At 44.0% G+C, this 19,091-nt stretch overlaps 1 protein-coding gene across 1 annotated transcript; it reads left to right on the top strand.

Moving 5' to 3' along the window:
• Positions 1 to 8,760: 8,760 nt before the first annotated feature.
• On the top strand, positions 8,761 to 17,655 carry LOC126442766 (protein roadkill-like). The gene is made up of 2 exons (XM_050090796.1): positions 8,761 to 9,326; positions 17,472 to 17,655. The coding sequence occupies exons 1-2, from the start codon at positions 8,761 to 8,763 to the stop codon at positions 17,653 to 17,655; spliced, it is 750 nt and encodes a 249-aa protein (XP_049946753.1).
• Positions 17,656 to 19,091: the final 1,436 nt, after the last annotated feature.

The following is a 19,091-nucleotide window of genomic DNA, read 5'->3' as shown; positions in this document are numbered from 1 at the left end:
TTGAATACAAAAGTACAAAGCCGACTTTAGCACAAGAAGAGTGAGTCTTCTCATAGTCTGTGTTAAAGCTTCATCTGGGAGACCAGTATTAGATTCCAATGCACCTCTGCAGGTTTTCTGTATCCGTTTGACCTTCACATTGACGATGGAACCCAGAAATTACATCGGGATTAAATACAAAAGGCACAATGCGGACTTAAGCACAAGAAGAGTGAGTCTTCTAATAGTCTGTGCTTTGAGATTCTTCTGGGAGACCAGTATTAGATTCCAATGCAGCTCTGCAGGTTTTCTGTATCCATTGGACCTTCACATTGACGATGAAACACAGAAATTGTATCGGGATTTAATACCAAAGACACAATGCCGACTTAAGTACAAGATGAGCGAGTCTTCTAATAGTCTGTACTTTGAGCTTCTTCTGGAAGACCAGTATTAGGTTCCAATGCACCTCTGCAAGTTTTCTGTATCCGTTGGACCTTCACATCGACGATGAAACACAGAAATTGCATCGGGATTGAATACAAAAGGCACAATGCCGACTTTAGTACGAGAAGAGTGAGTCTTCTAATAGTCTGTGCTTTGAGCTCCATCTGGGAGACAAGTATTACATTCCAATGCAGCTCTGCGGGTTCTCTGTATCCATTGGACCTTCACATTGACGATGAAACACAGAAATTGGATCGAGATAGAAAACAAAAGGCATAATGCCGACGTAAGTACAAGAAGAGTGGGTCTTCTAATAGTTGGTGCTTTGACCTTCTTCTGGGAAACCAGTATTAGATTCCAATGCACCTCCGAAGGTTTTCTGTATCCGTTGGACGTTCACATTGACGATGATACACAGAAATTATATCGGGATTGAATACAAAAGGCACAATGCCCACATAAGTACAAGAAGGGTGAGTCTTCAAATAGTCTGTGATTTGAGCTTCTTCTGGGAGACCAGTATTAGATTCCAATGCACCTCTGCAGGTTTTCTGTATCCGTTGAACCTTCACATCGACGATGAAAAACAGAAATTGCATCGGGATTGAATACAAAATGCACAATGCCAACTTAAGTACAAGAAGAGTGGGTCTTCTAGTAGTCTGTGCTTTGAGCTTCATCTGGGAGACCAGTATTAGAATGCAATTGACCTCTGCAGTTTTTCTGTATCGGTTGGAACTTCACATCGACGATGAAACACAGAAATTGAACCGGGATTGAATACAAAAGGCACAATGTGGACTTAAGTATAAGACGAGTGAGTCTTCTAATAGTCTGTGTTTGATCATCACTTGGGAGATTAGTATTACACTCCGATGCACCACTGCAGGTTTTCTGTATCTGTTGGACCTTCACAATGAAAACGAAACACAGATATTGCATCGGGGTTGAAAACAACAGGAACAATGGCGACATAATTACAAGAAGAATGAGACTTCAAATAGTCAGTGCTTCGAGCTTTGCCTGGGAGACCACTATTAGATTACGATGCACCACTGCTGGTTTTCTGTATCGGTTGGACCTTCACATTGACGATGAAACAAAGAAATTTCATCGGGACTGAATACCAAAGGCACAATCCTGACTTAAGTACAAGAAGGGGGTGTATTCTAATAGTCTGTGTTTTGAGCTTCTTCTATGAGATCAGTATTAGATTCCGATGCAAAGCTGCAGATTCTCTGTATCCTTTTGACCTTCACATTGACGATGAAAGACAGATATTGCATTGGGATTGAATACAAAAGGCACAATGCCGATTTAAGTACAAAATGAGTGAGTCTTCTAATAGTCTGTGCTTTGAACTTCTTCAGGAAGACCAGTATTAGATTCCTGTGGTGTCACCGCCAGACACCACACTTGCTAGGTAGTAGCTTAAATCGGCCGCGGTCCATTTAGTACATGTCGGACCCGCGTGTCGCCACTGTGATCGCAGACCGAGCGCCACCACAAGGCAGGTCTCGAGATACGACGACATTGCTAGCTACAATACGGACGAAGCCTTCCTCTCATTTGCCGAGAGACTGTTAGAATAGCCTTCTGCTAGGTCCATGGCTACGACCTAGCAAGGTGCCATTAGCCTTACCTACTTTGAGAGTTGTAGTATAAATGTCTCCAGAAGAACGCTGTATTCATCAACGAATAAAGTTAAGTATAAAGCAGCTACGTACTTTTCTTGCTACCATTCAATAGTTATCCTGTTCCAGAATTCACGCCCATCTGCATTAGATAGCGTACCTATCGCCCCCTCAAAATAACACTGCTTCTGTCGACACATCATATGGCGACGAGTGAAGTGTTCTTTCTGATTGCTTACATTTATTTGTGTCATGGCTTCGCCACAATCTCCAGATGTACTGTCCGAATTTTATCGCTTGCAGAATCAGCGGACGCAGGCGTTATTGGATGCCCTTGGACAGCTCGTCCAGGGTCAACGTGCCATTCAAACCGATGCGGCAGCCGCCGCTTCACCGGTACCACAGCCACAACATGCAGTTGCACCGCCGTTTCACAGTTTTAATGCGGCGCACGAGTCGTGGCCAGAATGTTCCCGACATTTCGGCTTCCATCTAGCCGCCTACAGAATTCAAGGTAATGAGCGGCAGCCGTTTTTGCTTTCTTGTGTCGGTGTGTCCACCTACCGTGTGATACTGAAATTGTTTCCCCGACGCGACGTAGCAACTCTGTCTTACGAGGAAATTTTGTCTGCATTAGATGCCTATTTCAAAGAAACAGTTAATGTGGTTGCAAAAAGGAATACGATTTTTCGTACAAAACGTACGGCCGGTCAAACTAATAGGGAGTGGGTAGCAACATTGCAAGGACTTACTAGGGACTGTGCCTTTGACTGTGACTGTGGCCTTTCTTATTCAGATACAATGGTACATGATGCAATTGCACAGAACGTTTCTGATGTTCGCATACGGGAGCAAATTTTGAAACTAGTTAATGCCTCCCTTCAACAAGTGATAGACATATTGGATAGACAAGACACACTTGACTGTGCTCAGGAATCTTTTAAAACTTCGCCAGCAGTGTGTAACATTAACCGGCCCACCGGGCGAGCTGCGCGGCCCGGTCAACTGCCCTCGCGCACACAAACGCAGCTGCCACTGCACTCTAAACCAGGTGTGCCGCGCCAGCCCACAAATGCAGTGAAATCATGCCCGCGGTGTGCTACTAGACATTCGCGTGAACATTGCCCATCACGCCAAGCTATTTGCTTTTTCTGTAATAGGAAAGGACATGTTCAAAGTGTTTGCCAGAAAAAGCTCAGATCAGACACTCGTAATCGTTCCAGGCCCTTTGCTTCACGCCGGAATCGAACCAAGGACACTCAGGCTCGTGGACCTTCGCCCATGGACATTCATGTAGTTAATTCCACTTCGTCCAGTGCCACTTTCTCTAACAGTGACTGTGTTTGTCCCACAAAAACTGTGCGTCGACGTCGCCGGAAATCACGTCAATTAGCAAGTGATGCTGTACCAGTGTCTGTTCAAATTGCACAAAACAGTCGCTCTTGTCGTCCGCAGGACAATAAACTTTTTGTGGACTTAGACTTTGAAGGCAAAGTGATACCATTCCAGCTCGATACTGGAGCTGCAATTTCATTGCTCAATCACGACACGTACAAACAACTGGGCGCACCTCCGTTGCGTGCCGCAAATGTTAAGTTACATAGTTATTCAGGACAGCTCATCCCTGTGTTAGGACAGTGCAGCCTTCTTGCCACATACAAGGGACACACAAAACTCGTGTCCTTTTACGTTCTTCGTTCTTCTACTGCAGTGAACTTGTTTGGTTTAGATTTATTTCAGTTGTTTAACACGTCTATTGTAAATCAGGTCCTATCAGTGAATCAGACTGTGCCTTCAGACAGTGTTTCTCGTCTGTGTGAAGAATTTGCAGACAATTTTGCACCGGGCTTCGGTTGCACTAAAAACTATGAAGCACATTTGGAACTGAAAGTCAACGCGCAACCGAAATTTTTCAGAGCGCGCAATGTTCCCCACGCATTGCGTGGTGAGGTCGCAAGAACATTAAACGATTAGGAATCACAGGGTGTAATTGAACGTGTGCAAGCTTCTCTCTGGGCCTCACCCTTAGTAATTTTGCCAAAACCTTCCGGAAAATTGAGACTTTGCGTGGACTTCAAGGCCACAGTGAATCCACAACTAGTGACTGCTACTTTTCCTTTGCCCCGCCTGGAAGATCTTTTTGCTAAACTGTGCCCGGGAAAATATTTTTCAAAGTTGGACCTAGCCGATGCGTACTTGCAAATACCGGTGTACGACGAATCCCAGCGCGTATTGGTGGTTAACACGCATCTTGGATTGTACAGGTTCAAAAGACTTCTGTTCGGGTGTGCATCCGCCCCTGCATTGTTTCAGCAATATTTACAAACTATTTGTGCGTCGGTCCCTACTGCAGCAAACTATCTGGACGATATAGTGATCTCCGGACAGACGGAAGAACAGCATCTTGCGAACCTACGAACATTATTTCAGGTCTTGCGACAAAATGGTCTTCGCTTGCAGAAGGACAAATGTGTGTTTTTTGCTCGTGACTTACCATACCTGGGACATGTCATTAATGCCCAAGGCATACATCCGAGTCCAGAGCACCTCCGTGCCATACAAGAATTGCCTTCGCCACAAAATATGAAGCAGCTACAGAGTGTGTTGGGTAAAATTAACTATTATTATAAATTTGCGCTGCGCGCTTCTTCCATTTCAGCTCCGCTTCATCGCTTACGCCGTAAAGGTGTTCCGTTCATCTGGACAACGGAATGCGAACGCGCTTTTCGCCAGTTGAAATCGGCGTTGCTTTCTAATACTTGCCTTACGCCATTCGATCCCCAGAAACCCCTTTTGTTGATGGTAGATGCATCGGATTTCGGGATCGGTGCTGTGCTTGCGGACAAAGTTGGCTCGCATGATCGCCCTATTGCCTTTGCATCCAAATTGCTCTCGTCTGCCCAAAGAAATTATTCACAGATAGAGAAAGAAGCTTTGGCTCTCGTGTTTGGTGTTACTAAGTTCCATGATTTCTTGTATGGTCGTCACTTTACCATCATCACAGACCACAAACCTTTGACATCGCTTTTTCATCCGAACAAGCCTGTACCTCCACGTACAGTGCAGAAATTCATTCGCTGGTCTATTTTCCTCTCGCAGTACCGCTACGATATCCTGTATCGGTCCACTGCTAAGCACGGAAACGCCGATGTGTTGTCCCGTTTGCCTGTTGCTGAGGATAAAGCATTCGATTCTTCTGAACTTGCTTGCATGTTCATTGATTCGGAAACCGATGAAGTGGTCGAATCGTTTCCCATTGATTTTCGTCGTGAAGCTACAGCCACCGCTGCTGACCCTGTCCTTGCTACCGTTTTGCGTTTTGTTGCTACGCAATGGCCTTTGTCAAAGTCTCGGATCGAGGATCCGTTGGTTCGCCGATTTTTTGCTCACAAGGAGAGACTTTTTGTTCGACGTGGTGTTTTGTTGTTGCGTTCTGATAATGATCAGTCCAGAGTCGTGGTCTCACGTTCGTTACAGTCCTCTGTCTTACGGCTTCTTCACCAAGGACATTGGGGTATAGTGCGAACGAAACAATTTGCTCGTCAGCACTGTACAAGGTTCGGAATCTATGCTGCGATTACGAATATGTGTTCTTCTTGCTTGGCGTGTGCCGAACAACAATCCGCACCGCCGCGGAAAGTCTTTGCATGGCCAAAAGCCACTTCCCCTTGGCAACGTTTGCACATTGATTTTGCTGGTCCATTCTGGAATGCTAGATGGTTGGTTCTTGTAGATGCCTTCAGTAATTTTCCTTTTGTTGTCAGGATGTCTTCCACGACATCCTCTGCCACCATCCAAGCGTTGTCTGCTAACTTTTGCATTGAAGGTCTTCCGCAGACTATTGTTTCCGGCAATGGCCCACAATTCATGTCCGCAGAATTTCAGTCATTCTGCAAGGCCAATGGTATTCAACATCTGACATCCGCGCCGTTTTCGCCTCAGTCAAACGGTGCCGCTGAACGATTGCTCCGGACTTTCAAGTCACAGATGTTGAAGTTGAAAGGGTCGCATTCTCGGGAGGACGCGTTGTTACTCTTTTTGTCTTCGTATCGCTCTCAGCCCCGAGATGGTCGCTCGCCGGCTGAGTTGCTCCATGGTCGTCCTCATCGAACCTTGATGTCTTTGCTGCATCCGCCGCATCAGGTTCCTGTGCAGCGGCAGACTCCTGCTTTTGCTCCAGGCGACGTTGTATTCTATCGCACCTATCGAGGTTCACGGCGTTGGCTCGCAGGGCGCATTCTTCGCTGCCTCGGCCGAGCGATGTATTTGGTTTTGGGGGCCTCTGGTGAGGTGCGTCGGCATCTCAATCAGCTGCGCCTCTGTCGCCGCACGGGTTCTGCCGCTCCCCGTCTGCTTTCAGCGACGGTGCCGTCCGGTCAGCGCCCTGGGGACCCATCTACTGGCTCGCCTCATCCCCAGGTGTTACCGTCGATGTCTTCCATTTTGCCCCATGGCGACGCCCCGCCGCCGCCGCCTGTTCTCCCGCAGGCACCGCCCGCATTCGACGCTTCGCTGCAGCCACCAAGCGCCTCCCTGGGTCACGCGCCGCCGATCGCTTCCCGTGACCAGCTGTCCTCCGCCGTGGAACTCTTGCCCGCTCCGGACCACATGGCGTCATCGCGCGTCGGGTACCCCGACGCAATGGAGGTCGACCCTTCGGCCCCTCCTGTCTCTTTACGGGCGCATACACCGCATGTTGATGTGCACCCTGGACTAGGTTTTCAGGCGTTTCCTCCTCCCCTCGGACCGAATGGCCGGGTGCGGGTGGCACAGCCTCGCCTATTGTTAGGCTCCCCACCTCATCGCATACGTCAACATGGGGTCCTCCCCATGGCGGGCGGAAGCCTTATCTCACGATCGTTCGCCGATTTGCGGGGGAGGAATGTGGTGTCACCGCCAGACACCACACTTGCTAGGTGGTAGCTTAAATCGGCCGCGGTCCATTTAGTACATGTCGGACCCGCGTGTCGCCACTGTGTGATCACAGACCGAGCGCGACCACAAGGCAGGTCTCGAGATACGGACGAGCACTCGCCCCAGTTGTACGGACGGCATTGCTAGCGACAATACGGACGAAGCCTTCCTCTCATTTGCCGAGAGACAGTTAGAATAGCTTTCTGCTAAGTCCATGGCTACGACCTAGCAAGGCGCCAATTGTAACAGTGCATGTATCTTACGAGTCTCATTTGTATAGTCAAGAGAGATGTATCACAAGGAGTGATTAAAAGTTAAGTATATTCCAAAGCTACGTATTTTCTTTATAGCAGTCATAACGTATCCTGTTCCAGACTTGACGCCAGTCGGCGTGTGTGTACCCGTGCCTTTCGGCTCCCTTCTCAGTGTGGCGTAACTATCTTGTTACGCCACAACAGAAGGTATGTTCTCGAAACTCCAACAAAAGTTCATACCGAACTACTGACCGTCTCTCCTGTAGAGTCTTCCATTGGAGTTTACCGATCATCTCCATAACGCTTTCGTGATCACTAAATGATCCTGTAACGAAGCGCGCTGCTCTCCGTTAGATCTTCTCTATCTCTTCTATCAACCCTGTCTGGTACGGATCCCGCACTGCTGAGCAGTATTCGAGCAGTGGGCGAACAAGCGTACTGTAACCTACTTCCTTTGTTTTCGGATTACATTTCCTTAGGATTCTTCCAATGAATCTGTCTGGCATCTGCTATACCGACGATCAACTTTATATGATCATTCCATTTTAAATCACTCCTAATGCCTACTCCCAGATAATTTCGCAATTAACTGCTTCCAGTTGCTGACATGCTGTATTGTAGCTAAATGATAAAGGATCTTTCTTTCCATGTATTCGCAGCACATTACACTTGTCTACATTGAGATTCAATTGCCATTCCCTGCACCATGGATCAGTTCGTTGCAGATCCTCCTGTATTTCAGTAAAATTTTCCATTGTTACAACCTCTCGATATACTACAGCATCATCCACGAAAGTCGTCAGTGAAATTACGATACTATCCACAAGGTCATTTACATAAATTGTGAGTAGCAACGGTCCAACGACATCTCCTACGCCGCACTTGAAATCACTCTTACTTTGGTAGGTTCTCCATTGAGAATGACGTGCAGCGTTCGTTATCTAGGAACTCTTCAATCCAATCACGCAATTTGTCTGATAGTCTGTATTCTCTTATTTCATTCATTAAACGACGGTGGGGGCACTGCATCAAACGCCTTGCAGAAGTCAAGAAACACAGCATTTACCGGGGAACCCGTGTCTATGACCCTCTGAGTCTCTTGACAGTCATGTTTTCTTGAACAACATGAAATGTAAAGACAATATCTCGTTGAGTAAAGTACTGCTATTGATCATTACAACCATTTTAATATTTTGGTAGATGTCCATTTAGAACCATTTTCAGACCAAGCAACATTTCGCTGTAGAAAAAATTTGGAGATAACGTCTTTGCCGCATCTGGAGCTTGTTCTCCAAATGAAATGTGCTGAAAGGAAAGGAACCCTTGAAAATGTTATTACTAAAGATTTGCAGTTACTCACCAATGGCATCAGTCTGACAGAAAGGGTGTGATACTGCTGGAACTGACTGATGATGGACCATATTTATCAACTATCGCTCCAGACAGGTGTGCCTGTCTCTCGTAGAAGTGTCAGTAGTCACCTGTATGCTGAAAGGGCTGCTCCGCGTTGCCATGTTTCAGAATCGTCCGCAATGGAAGCAGTTAAGGATGTGACGGAGACAGTGACTGTGGACCTGGGTGCACTCCTGGACGCCGGGGACGACGCCATGGTGATACTCGAGGCAGGTGACCCTCGGCTGGTGGCACACAGGGCTGTCCTGGTGGACAGGAGCCATGTGTTGGCAGCCATGTACGCCCACGACACCCTTGAGACGAGCACCGGCGTGGTGAGGATTGCCGATGTGGGGGGCCCGGTGCTGAGGCAGCTGGTCTCCTACCTGTACACCCTGCAGGCCCCCCAGCTGCCCGGCACGGCCCCCCAGCTGCTGGCCGCAGCCGATAAGTACGGTGTGTTGGGGCTGAAGGCGGAGTGTGAGAGGCAGGTTGCCGCTCAGCTGACTGTTGAGACTGCGGTAGCGACAGCCGTCCTCACAGTCCGCCACTCCTGCAGTGACCTCAGGCGAGCCACCATCGAATTTATTAAGGCACATACCCACGAGGTGATGGCCACTCAGGGGTGGGCAGATGCGATGCTTCATCGACCTAAAGACTTGATCGAAGTGAGCCGATTGCTGTGTGATCCACCACCGAAAAGCAGGTGAGCATGAGGAAAACCTCTCATTTCTGGATGTGTTTGTTTCCAAGTCAATAATTTTTGCCACTGAGTTTCTTTACATGTGTCTCTGCTGTAAAATACCCCGTCATAGTCAATTCACGATAGCTCACTGTGCTATCATTGCTCTCTTGTAGCAGTTTCAGTGAATCCCTAAACTGAACCCAGTTCATTATCAGGTATGTTAGGTAACAAAAATCATCAGAGCCAGTTTGTAGACATTATTCTGTTAAATTACATGTGTACATAAAGTGGTTGTTTCGGTTTTAGCATCAACTGTCATGACAGAGGGTACACTCAATGTGTGAATAGAGCATGACCCAGACTGCTGTGGACACAAAGCTGTATTGCCCAGCACAGGCTCCGACGCAGTGAAGGGTGTAGTTTGCAACCGGCAGCCTGTACTGGTTGCTGTAGGCCTGTTCACATAAAGTAGTGTTTAAAGTTGTTCATTGCCTCTGTGGCTGATGACACTGAGACACCTTTCAATATTGTCACGCTGCATAAAGACGATCACCGAGTAAGTCACTTACAGCCGACACCTCGAGCAAGGTAGTGTACTGCAGAATGATTATAGAGGATGGTGGCAACATTTTTGCAAATTTAGATTGCTGATGTTGACCTGTGGAATTTTCGTCATGTAGAATAGCAGATTATCAGAGTATTCACTATTCACACCTCAGTACTACAGCTTTGTCTCTGTTGCATAGTTTGTCTGTCACCTATTTCTGTGTGCAAGTATCCCAACATAATTCTTCATTCTCTCCAAATCCAAACAGTACATAAGGGATTTTAATTGCTGTAAGGAAATGTTGTTGTTGTTGTTGTCGTCTTCAGTCCTGAGACTGGTTTGATGCAGCTCTCCATGCTACTCTATCCTGTGCAAGCTGCTTCGTCTCCCAGTACTTACTGCAACCTACATCCTTCTGAATCTGCTTAATGTATGCATCTCTTGGTCTCCCTCTACGATTTTTACCCTCCACGCTGCCCTCCAATGCTTAATTTGTGATCCCTTGATGCCTCAGAACATGTCCTACCAACCGATCCCTTCTTCTGTTCAAGTAGTGCCACAAACTCCTCTTCTCCCCTATTCTATTCAATACCTCCTCCTTAGTTATGTGATCTACTCATCTAATCTTCAGCATTGTTCTGTAGCACCACATTCCGAAAGCTTCTATTCTCTTCTTGTCCAAACTATTTATCGTCCATGTTTAACTTCCATACATGGCTACACTCCATACAAATACTTTCAGAAACGACTTCCTGACACTTAAATGTATACTCGACAATAACAAATTTCTCTTCTTCAGGAACGCTTTCCTTGCCATTGCCAGTCTACATTTTATATCCTCTCTGCTTCGACCATCATCAGTTATTTTTCTCCCCAAATAGCAAAACTCCTTTACTACTTCAAGTGCCTAATTTCCTAATGTAATACCCTCATCATCACCTGCCTTAATTCGACTACATTCCATTATCCTCGTTTTCCTTTTGTTGATGTTCATCTTATATCCTCCTTTCAAGACACTGTCCATTCCGTTCAAGTGCTCTTCAAAGTCCTTTGCCATCTCTGACAGAATTACAATGTCATCAGCAAACCTCAAAGTTTTAATTTCTTCTCCATGGATTTTAATACCTACTCCAAATTTTTCTTTTGTTTCCTTTACTGTTACATAAAAGAATAATCGTCTGCTGTCACGGCTTGTATGGAAGGTGTTCAGAAAACTGGGTGAAGTAAGCATCGGTGCTCCAGTGTATGGCTGCTCACACCTCTCGCACCCTGAGACCACCTCACCAGACAAGCCAGTCCTTGAGGCAGTTCCGGCTGGTTGCCTAAAATTGAGTCTTCTCACCTCATTTTGTCATCATCTCTATTCAGCCGTTAGATAAAGCTCACACGGTACTTCGATACATTTCCTTGTGTGACACACAGAATACCATGCTTTACTGCATCTTCAATGAACAGGTATCCGACCCGTCTGCATGTCTCGATTGCTCCATGGCTTTTCGATAGCCACCCAGTGAACACTACAGACTTTCATTCTACTGTGGCACACCTTATGACATTATCGATCCCATCCATTGTTGTTGCTATTGTGCCTCTGATTTCTGTGAGCATTAAAGACTCTCTGCGACCAGAGTTACCTTTATTCTGCTACATTTTACAATTGCATATGTCCATAAAAGTCTACTAGCTACTAACACTGATAAATGATCATTTATTTTTCATTTAGGTTTTAATACTTATGTAGTATTTTATGTGCTATTTGGCATATCAGAAATCTTGTGTTTGAGATGACACTATGTGCACTCCCTGATCCAATTGTAATAAACTTATAGCCAGTATTGTAAATCATTAAGTGTTTTTCTCTTTTATTCAATAAAGATTATCATAAAAATTCATGTTTAAAACAACAAACTTACTACAATTGTTATTTATGTTCTTGAAAAAAAAATGTTTCTCTACATTACTCCAAACTCGTTCTGCACATTGTGTGAAATGACCAAGGTCCTAAGTTTCAACAAGTTTTTGTTAACGGTAATCTTTTTACTAACAGTATTCTTTGTGTACATTTTACAACTTCTCTTGATGTATATTAGATTCTTGTTGTAATTAGTTATCTTCACCTAGTTCACGGCCTCATACTTCCCACACTATTGGGTGTCAGCTGCAGACACATACATTATTTGGTTCTGGAACTGCCTTGGTCTTTCACTGATTCCACTTGCCCCCCGCCACCACTCCCCCTCAAATTATACTTAGTGTCACACTCAAAACTTTATACACCACAGGTGCCTAGGGTTTTAATAATAATTAAAAGAAGATGTATAAAACCGCATGTAAGCAGAATTATTTTTTACTTCATACAGTGAAGTGATAGTTTTTTCCCATTTCTTGGGGAGGATATCTCACAACCTCCTCCCCCGTGTATCCATGCCAGGCTTTCTAGACATTAGATTCTCACGGAATTTACAATTCATGCCTACTGTATGTGAGTCCGCAGCTCGTGGTCGTGCGGTAGCGTTCTCGCTTCCCCCGTCTGGGTTCCCGGGTTATATTCCCTGCAGGGTCAGGGATTTTCTCTGCCTCATGATGACTGGGTGTTGTGTGCTGTCCTTAGGTTAGTTAGGTTTAAGTAGTTCTAAGTTCTAGGGGACTGATGACCATAGATGTTAAGTCCCATAGTACTCAGAGCCATTTGAACCATTTACTGTATGTGGAGGACAAACTCAATTTTATTTCAGTAGCAAGTTCACAGCACAACTTACGGACTACAGTATCATCAATCACAAACATTGCTCATCGCCCCCCCCCTCCCCCTACACACAAACTTGGATGTGCAAACGCAACACACACACACACACACACACACACACACACACACACACACACACACACACACATTAGTGTGTTTTTCCATCACTGGGGAATGACACAGCTTACATTAGCTACCTCGTGGTTTAATGTGTGGTTACAAAGTGAGGATGCTCACTTGAAAAATGTTTAAATTTCTGTCAACCATATTTAATGAATGAAATTTAGATGCATGTGGTAATACTGTTATGACAAGTAACTGTTGCACGGCCACAGCCTCTTTGTGGTGTCAGATCACGAGTTTCACCTTGCCGCACTGTCCGCTGTACTAAATTCCTTCCCCAGCTCAGCTTGAAACACACTGTCAACAATTTTGTTTTCTGTACCTCTCAAAGGACAGTTTTTAAAACAGGCTTTGAACGATTTCTGAAGGTCAAAAGTATAACATTAATTACATTAAAAAAATTTTCACAGCCAGACGAGTGTCATGCCTGATTTATATGCATGTTACTATGCTCAGAAGTAGCCAAATGACCTGAACTGCATTGCACCTGGTTTGTATGCAGCCACATAACTGTCTTGCAGTTAGGCTGTTCTCTTTCTCATACAGTCACTTCACTACACAAAATCATTACTACAGGAGACCACTAGAGAAAACTGCCCTTTCCTGCTATTGTCCATATGAAAACCAATACCACAATAACGTAATTATCAGAAAACCCATTACCAGAGATGGCAGTCCTCAGTGCTTGTAAACTAAATTTAATTACAATAAATGACATTTCAAAAAGCAAGATTCCACTTCAAACTACATGGTTCTGTATGGGACTGGAACCAAGGACTCCAATCCGGTCACTACTGTCTTTGCTAACAAAGCATGAGAGATCTTAACTATCATTTTAACCACATGTAACAGCATTGTGCTTGTTCAAACTTGATATGATGAGGCGTAAGGTTTTGTTTTGGACAGGGATTGTGAATGACGCACAATAAAATCTTATAACTTTATGTATCGAAATTTTTCACCACTAGAGGGATGATGAAACTGAAATGATTATACAACAAAGTATTCCCCCACTGCGTTCCAAACCCAGCACATATCATGTTGTTTTCTAGCCACATATAGATGCACAATGTCAGTTTATTTCACCACTAGTGAGATATGCTTGTGTCTGAACTAGGAATTATGCGAGGAAAGGTTCTGTGCTGACTGGGACTCTTAACCCTGTACATGCTACCACCACTGACTACACACGAAGAGGTGCTCACTGTCAAATACTTTTCCGCCAGTCACTAGGAGTGGAATTTATAAATCTGAAATGATAGGCCAAAAAGTTCTGTGCCTGATTCAGAGTCGTAACCGGCACAAAGTGTTGTTGTTGACATTGCATGCACAAATGCTAAAAATCATAATTGCTTTTCACCTATTACTTGCAGTGCGAATGCTAAAACTTGAAATCGCACAGTGAAAATTTTTGTACCCAACTAGTCTTTAAAACCTGACACCTTTGCCTTTCATTGAAACCAGGATGACTGTGGAATGTTGCAGACACAACAAAATGATGGAACTGTATCATCCGAAAAGTGTTCAAAATGGCAGAAAGATACACCTGAGTTAGATTCTCAGTTCAGCACCAACATTTTCAACGTTGCAAGTTCAAATAAGTGTGCCGTGACTACATGATCATTGGTTCAGTAATGAAATAAAATTTCTGGTATAGGAAAGGTTGATGGTGAGCTTCTAATTGTCGGACTATGTTGTTTAACTGAACTCAACAGAAGCTAAGAGGGTCTTTTCATAGTTGTTTAGTGTTCGGCTGATCAGTGACTCGAACACAAAGCTTAATCATATGAAGCTAGAGTCATTTTAACAGACCACCAAACTTTCAGTCCAGTGCCATTGTTTTGTTGTTAACGGAGGATGCTCCTCACTGGATGGAGGTTAATTACAGCCTATACAAAACATTCTTTTCCTTGTTTACCAATAATCAACTTTCACTAGTGGCCTTACCTACCTAATGTGTACTTTCGACTTGATTTTGTAATCGATGAAATAAAATCACATAATTGTCAGCTGCCTTACTGGAATTATTGTAGCCTATGGAAATTTCTGCAGGAAATGTTTCTCCCACCTGAGCAGCTGTGATCTTCCAAGAGTTTAGGTTGCACCAACACTAGATCACAGAACAAAACTCGGTGACAAGTATCAATCAAACTTCCAGAACGTTATCCTGGTACCTTTGTTGTATTAATAGCTGCAGTAGTGTGGTATTGTTTCAAGGAAAGTTAATTATTTTCTAGTTCTTTATTTTTGTGCTACGGGCGTATAATGTTACTAAAAGAAGAGATGCATTTAATTTATAAGGAAGTCAATCATAGGCAGTCGCTGTTGTTCTGAGAATGGGTCCATTGTTATTCTCGAAGTGGATTCCTTTCGTTATAATTTCTGTAGAAATTTTACTTTGAGGTGGTACTAAGCAGCTCTGTTTATCCAATATAATGTTTTTTTGAAGAGGTCATTCATTATTGTAGTTTCTTCTGTTATTATTAACACCACCGGTCTTGGCAAAGACGAGGCTTGTCTTCAGTAAATGTAGCTTATGTAGCACAGATAATCCCTCCATATAAATTCAATGTGGAAAAAGGAGGCCTAAAAGTGTACTGTGCAAGTGCGTAAGAAAGTCCATAACTTTTTCTCATGTAGCCTAAAAGGACCACCCATAATTTAACTGAAACAAGTAGATTCATGCATAAGATCATAGAGATTTTGTTCTACATGTTCTCCTACAGGTTGCACTAAGTTTAGTTATCAACCATAATTTTTTATTTGAAGTTATAAATTTTTCTTGGAGTGACTTATTGAATGTTTTACACTTGACGGTCATAAGGATTGTTGTTTAAGCCTTCAAAAATCGTGCACGAAGTATTTTGTGCGTGTAAGTGGTAAGAACGCTGAACAAATCATATCAGAAAATAATTTTCTCATTTTGAGTTGGTTTGTCTTGATGTGGTGGTTTACCAGTATGGCCCAATTGATTACTGGTAAATGTCATGAAATGTGACCAGTTAACCATCATACAACACTTTAATTCAATAGCAAATATTGCGGAAGAAAGAAAGAAGTAATTTAGTGTTAAACGTCCTATCGACTGCAAGACCATAAGAGACGAAGCAGAATCTACAGCACTCAAATGTGGGAAAGGAAATAGATAGTGGCATTTCAAGGGAAAGGTCACAGCATTTGCATTGATCAGTTTAAGAAAAAAAAAGGAAAATGTAAACCAGGATGGTTGGGTGGACATTTGAGCCATTGGGCCTTAACTTGATAAAATGAAAATGTTTGGTCCTTAGAAAAAAATGTACAATCAGAGGCTAATGAGTCCTCAGAATGTAACAGTATGCATCTGGTGTGACAAAGGTCTTTTGTGCTAAGAAATTGTTCCCAGGGATATGTCCATAGTAGTTAGCATCCGTTGTATTCGTGGTTGTCTGCAAATAATTTCATTGTGTCATTTGAAATAGTAATACGTGCTCATCAAACCAAAGGAGAAAAGTAATTTAGATTTTTATCGCCTCTACGTGTCTTGTCAACAATGACAGGTGGTGTTGATTTCAACTGTCACACACAACTTTTCAAGCCATCATTTCAAGTTGAGACATGTCACTCGTAGCAACTGGCAAAAAGGAATTCGATAATAAACATTTTCTTGTGTGCAGTCAACAACGATGATGCATGCAGGCATGCAGCATGCAGGCTTAGATTTCCACTCCACACAGAACTTTCCATTAAGTTATTTCCGTTTCAGACATGTGCACATCTCGCTACAGCTAATCTAAGCAGATGTTTAATGTGTATTTGTGGTTAGAAAACAATCATAGGTGCTGGATTCAAATCCCAGTAAAGGTACAAAATACTTTCTCAACATTTCAGATTCGCATCTAACTATATTTGGATATGCAATGTATTATTGCCCTTAGTTAACAATCCTATTACTTGCTGGGTTTGAATCGTCTAACACAAAACTTTATTCTGCTACGTCATTTCAACATTTGCACACACATGCTTACATTTGGCCAAAATGATATTTAAGATCTTTCATACTTACTTAACAGAAGCAATAGTTGCTTAATTGGAATCCTGGATGCTAGTCTAATAGTCTTCGTCATGTAATTTCAAGTTGAAACTTAACTAACAACACATGAATTAGGAACCTTGCCGAAAAAATACAAAACCACGAAAAGTTACACAAAAAACGCGAAACGGAGGGTAGTGGAAGCTCAAACATTATTCCGTTCTTACCATCAACTACTTAATTATGGACAGAACAACAAAATCAACAAAACCATTTCTTCCTCTTTTGCAGAGAAGTGACGCCTATTATTATTATTATTATTATTGACAGCTGCTGATGAATGTGTTCAGCATAGCTGTTAGATAGACGTTATTAATTTCGAGCTATCACATTAACCTGAATTTAAAAATTTGTCAACACCCACAACGTATACCTGCGAGAGACTACAGGCACATCGAAACAATGCCCGACGGAATGTGGCGCTATTTTCCGTTCGTTCCACATTACTCTATTGCAAGCTTTCAGCGATCAGATGACTGTAGCATTACGGCAAATAACAAGCAGCGAATTATTAAACACCCGACTGGGAAATTTAACACACTATTCGCCATTCGTTTGTTGGCAACAATTCTATTTAGCAATCAAAGTACGACAATGGATTAGGAGCAGGTCTGCCGTGAGTTAGGCGACAAACCAGACAAAAGCGTGCAGAACAACATCCACAGCTTCCTGAAATTCCAGCACAGGCCAGCTGCCCGCCTTACCCTCCTCTGGTACTCTCGCGGAGAAGATATGCTCTGGTGGCGCACTGCTCTCCGTACGGCTGCTGCGTCACAACTGGGCCGCACCAACAGCCGGGGCGCACGGCTGCCCCCACCCGGCTCTGACGTCACGGGGCGGCGTTGCCAGCTCGCGCGGCAGGTGAGGAACGGCTGCAGCAGAGCGAGCGGGGCGTCTACGTCGGTGTCGGCACTGCCGGGCCGCCTGCCTCCACCCCCGCCACAGTCCGTTTATCTCGTACCGCGCTATAGAGCTGGCAGCACACACCCCCTTCGCATGGTATTCCGAAAACCGACTTTCTTATATCGACTTCCCGATACCGCTTCTGGGTGGTTATGTAAAGCCTTTTGGAAACCGCTTCTAGTTGCCTGTTTCCCAATTCCGCAATCGATTTTCGCTTCCGTGTAAATGCATCCGGTTTTCAAACATGCTTGGGCTGAGAGGTTTCTTCCTATTTTTAAAAACTTTCAGGTAATATGGACGGAGTGGCTTTTTGTACAGTGAAGGACAAGTAGTAATATTAGACCAACTATTTACACCTCGTCTACGTACATAAGAATAGCAGTTGCACAGACTAAATCAGATAACGTGACAGCTCTTTTCCTGGTGCCATATTTAACTGGGCAGCAAATGCGTTTCAGGCCTTAACATGTAACCACGAGACCGAAAAGAAGTTTGCGAAATTCGGTTTTCGTCTTTCCGATGAGGTGTCCCATGTAGAAGCCATTTTAAGGCATGTACACACTAGGACCTAGGCTAGCATCACCAGAAGCCCCGTTGTTAATGGGAATGGCCATTTTTTCGTTCTGTGTCCCGTTGACTGTCCAATGGGAGGCAAAATGCCCCGGCTTTTTCGTAATCAGAAGTGACATTTTGTTTCATTTTGCGTTTTTAATTATTTTTACATCAATTTCGCATGACAGACATTTTTTAACATTTTCGTGAGTCTTTCTTTGTCTAGAATTCAAAGATGGAATACAGAAGCTGTATTTTGGTCACAGGATGAGGAGAGGTGTGAACAGAAGATTTCCCGTCATCACGCTCGGTGAAAGTGACTCAAGCGTGAGCTTCGCGATTCGTACGAACTAGCCATTCACTGGTAGATGACATACATTTGCAGTAGATGCGATGTCTTCGGACTGTGAGAACAATGAGAAGCAGGCGGCAGTTTCAACACTAGATTCCGCAAACTTGCTTCAGTGCGCTCCATTCTCTGTTGTGCGTTGTGTGAAAGTAACTCGTGCCCTTTAATATGGGGAAACCATGGAAGACGAGTTCGCTTTTTTGAAGGAAACCACGACTATGCAAAGGTAAAATGTGTGCTGCGTCGTTCAGTTTTTTCCACTGAACAAACAGGAAAGGCTTGCCGATATAACGCATCACATGAAGAAAATGAAGCACCTGTTGGCAGTTTCTTACGGAACTGACAGTGTAACTTACATTGTTAGTACGAATGAACTACAAACAGGCGAAGATAAAAGCACCGTTACCGCGAAACATACACGTACTTACACGTATTTTCCGTTAAAGGACTGCATGGTTCTTGTCATCAGAGACCTGTTTGAGAAGAAACGCATATGT

This window comes from Schistocerca serialis, unplaced genomic scaffold (assembly GCF_023864345.2).
Source record: "Schistocerca serialis cubense isolate TAMUIC-IGC-003099 unplaced genomic scaffold, iqSchSeri2.2 HiC_scaffold_1406, whole genome shotgun sequence".
Lineage (NCBI taxonomy): Eukaryota > Metazoa > Arthropoda > Insecta > Orthoptera > Acrididae > Schistocerca > Schistocerca serialis.
Note: the sequence above shows the minus strand (reverse complement) of the source record. Positions and strands in the feature narration are given on the sequence as shown.

Bases quoted from the DNA above. Each gene is read 5' to 3' on its own strand.
- LOC126442766 (XM_050090796.1), top strand. From the start codon at position 8,761: ATGGAAGCAGTTAAGGATGTGACGGAGACAGTGACTGTGGACCTGGGT. The intron at 9,327-17,471 runs GTGAGCATGAGG...CTGAAATTCCAG, and splicing joins GATCCACCACCGAAAAGCAG to CACAGGCCAGCTGCCCGCCT.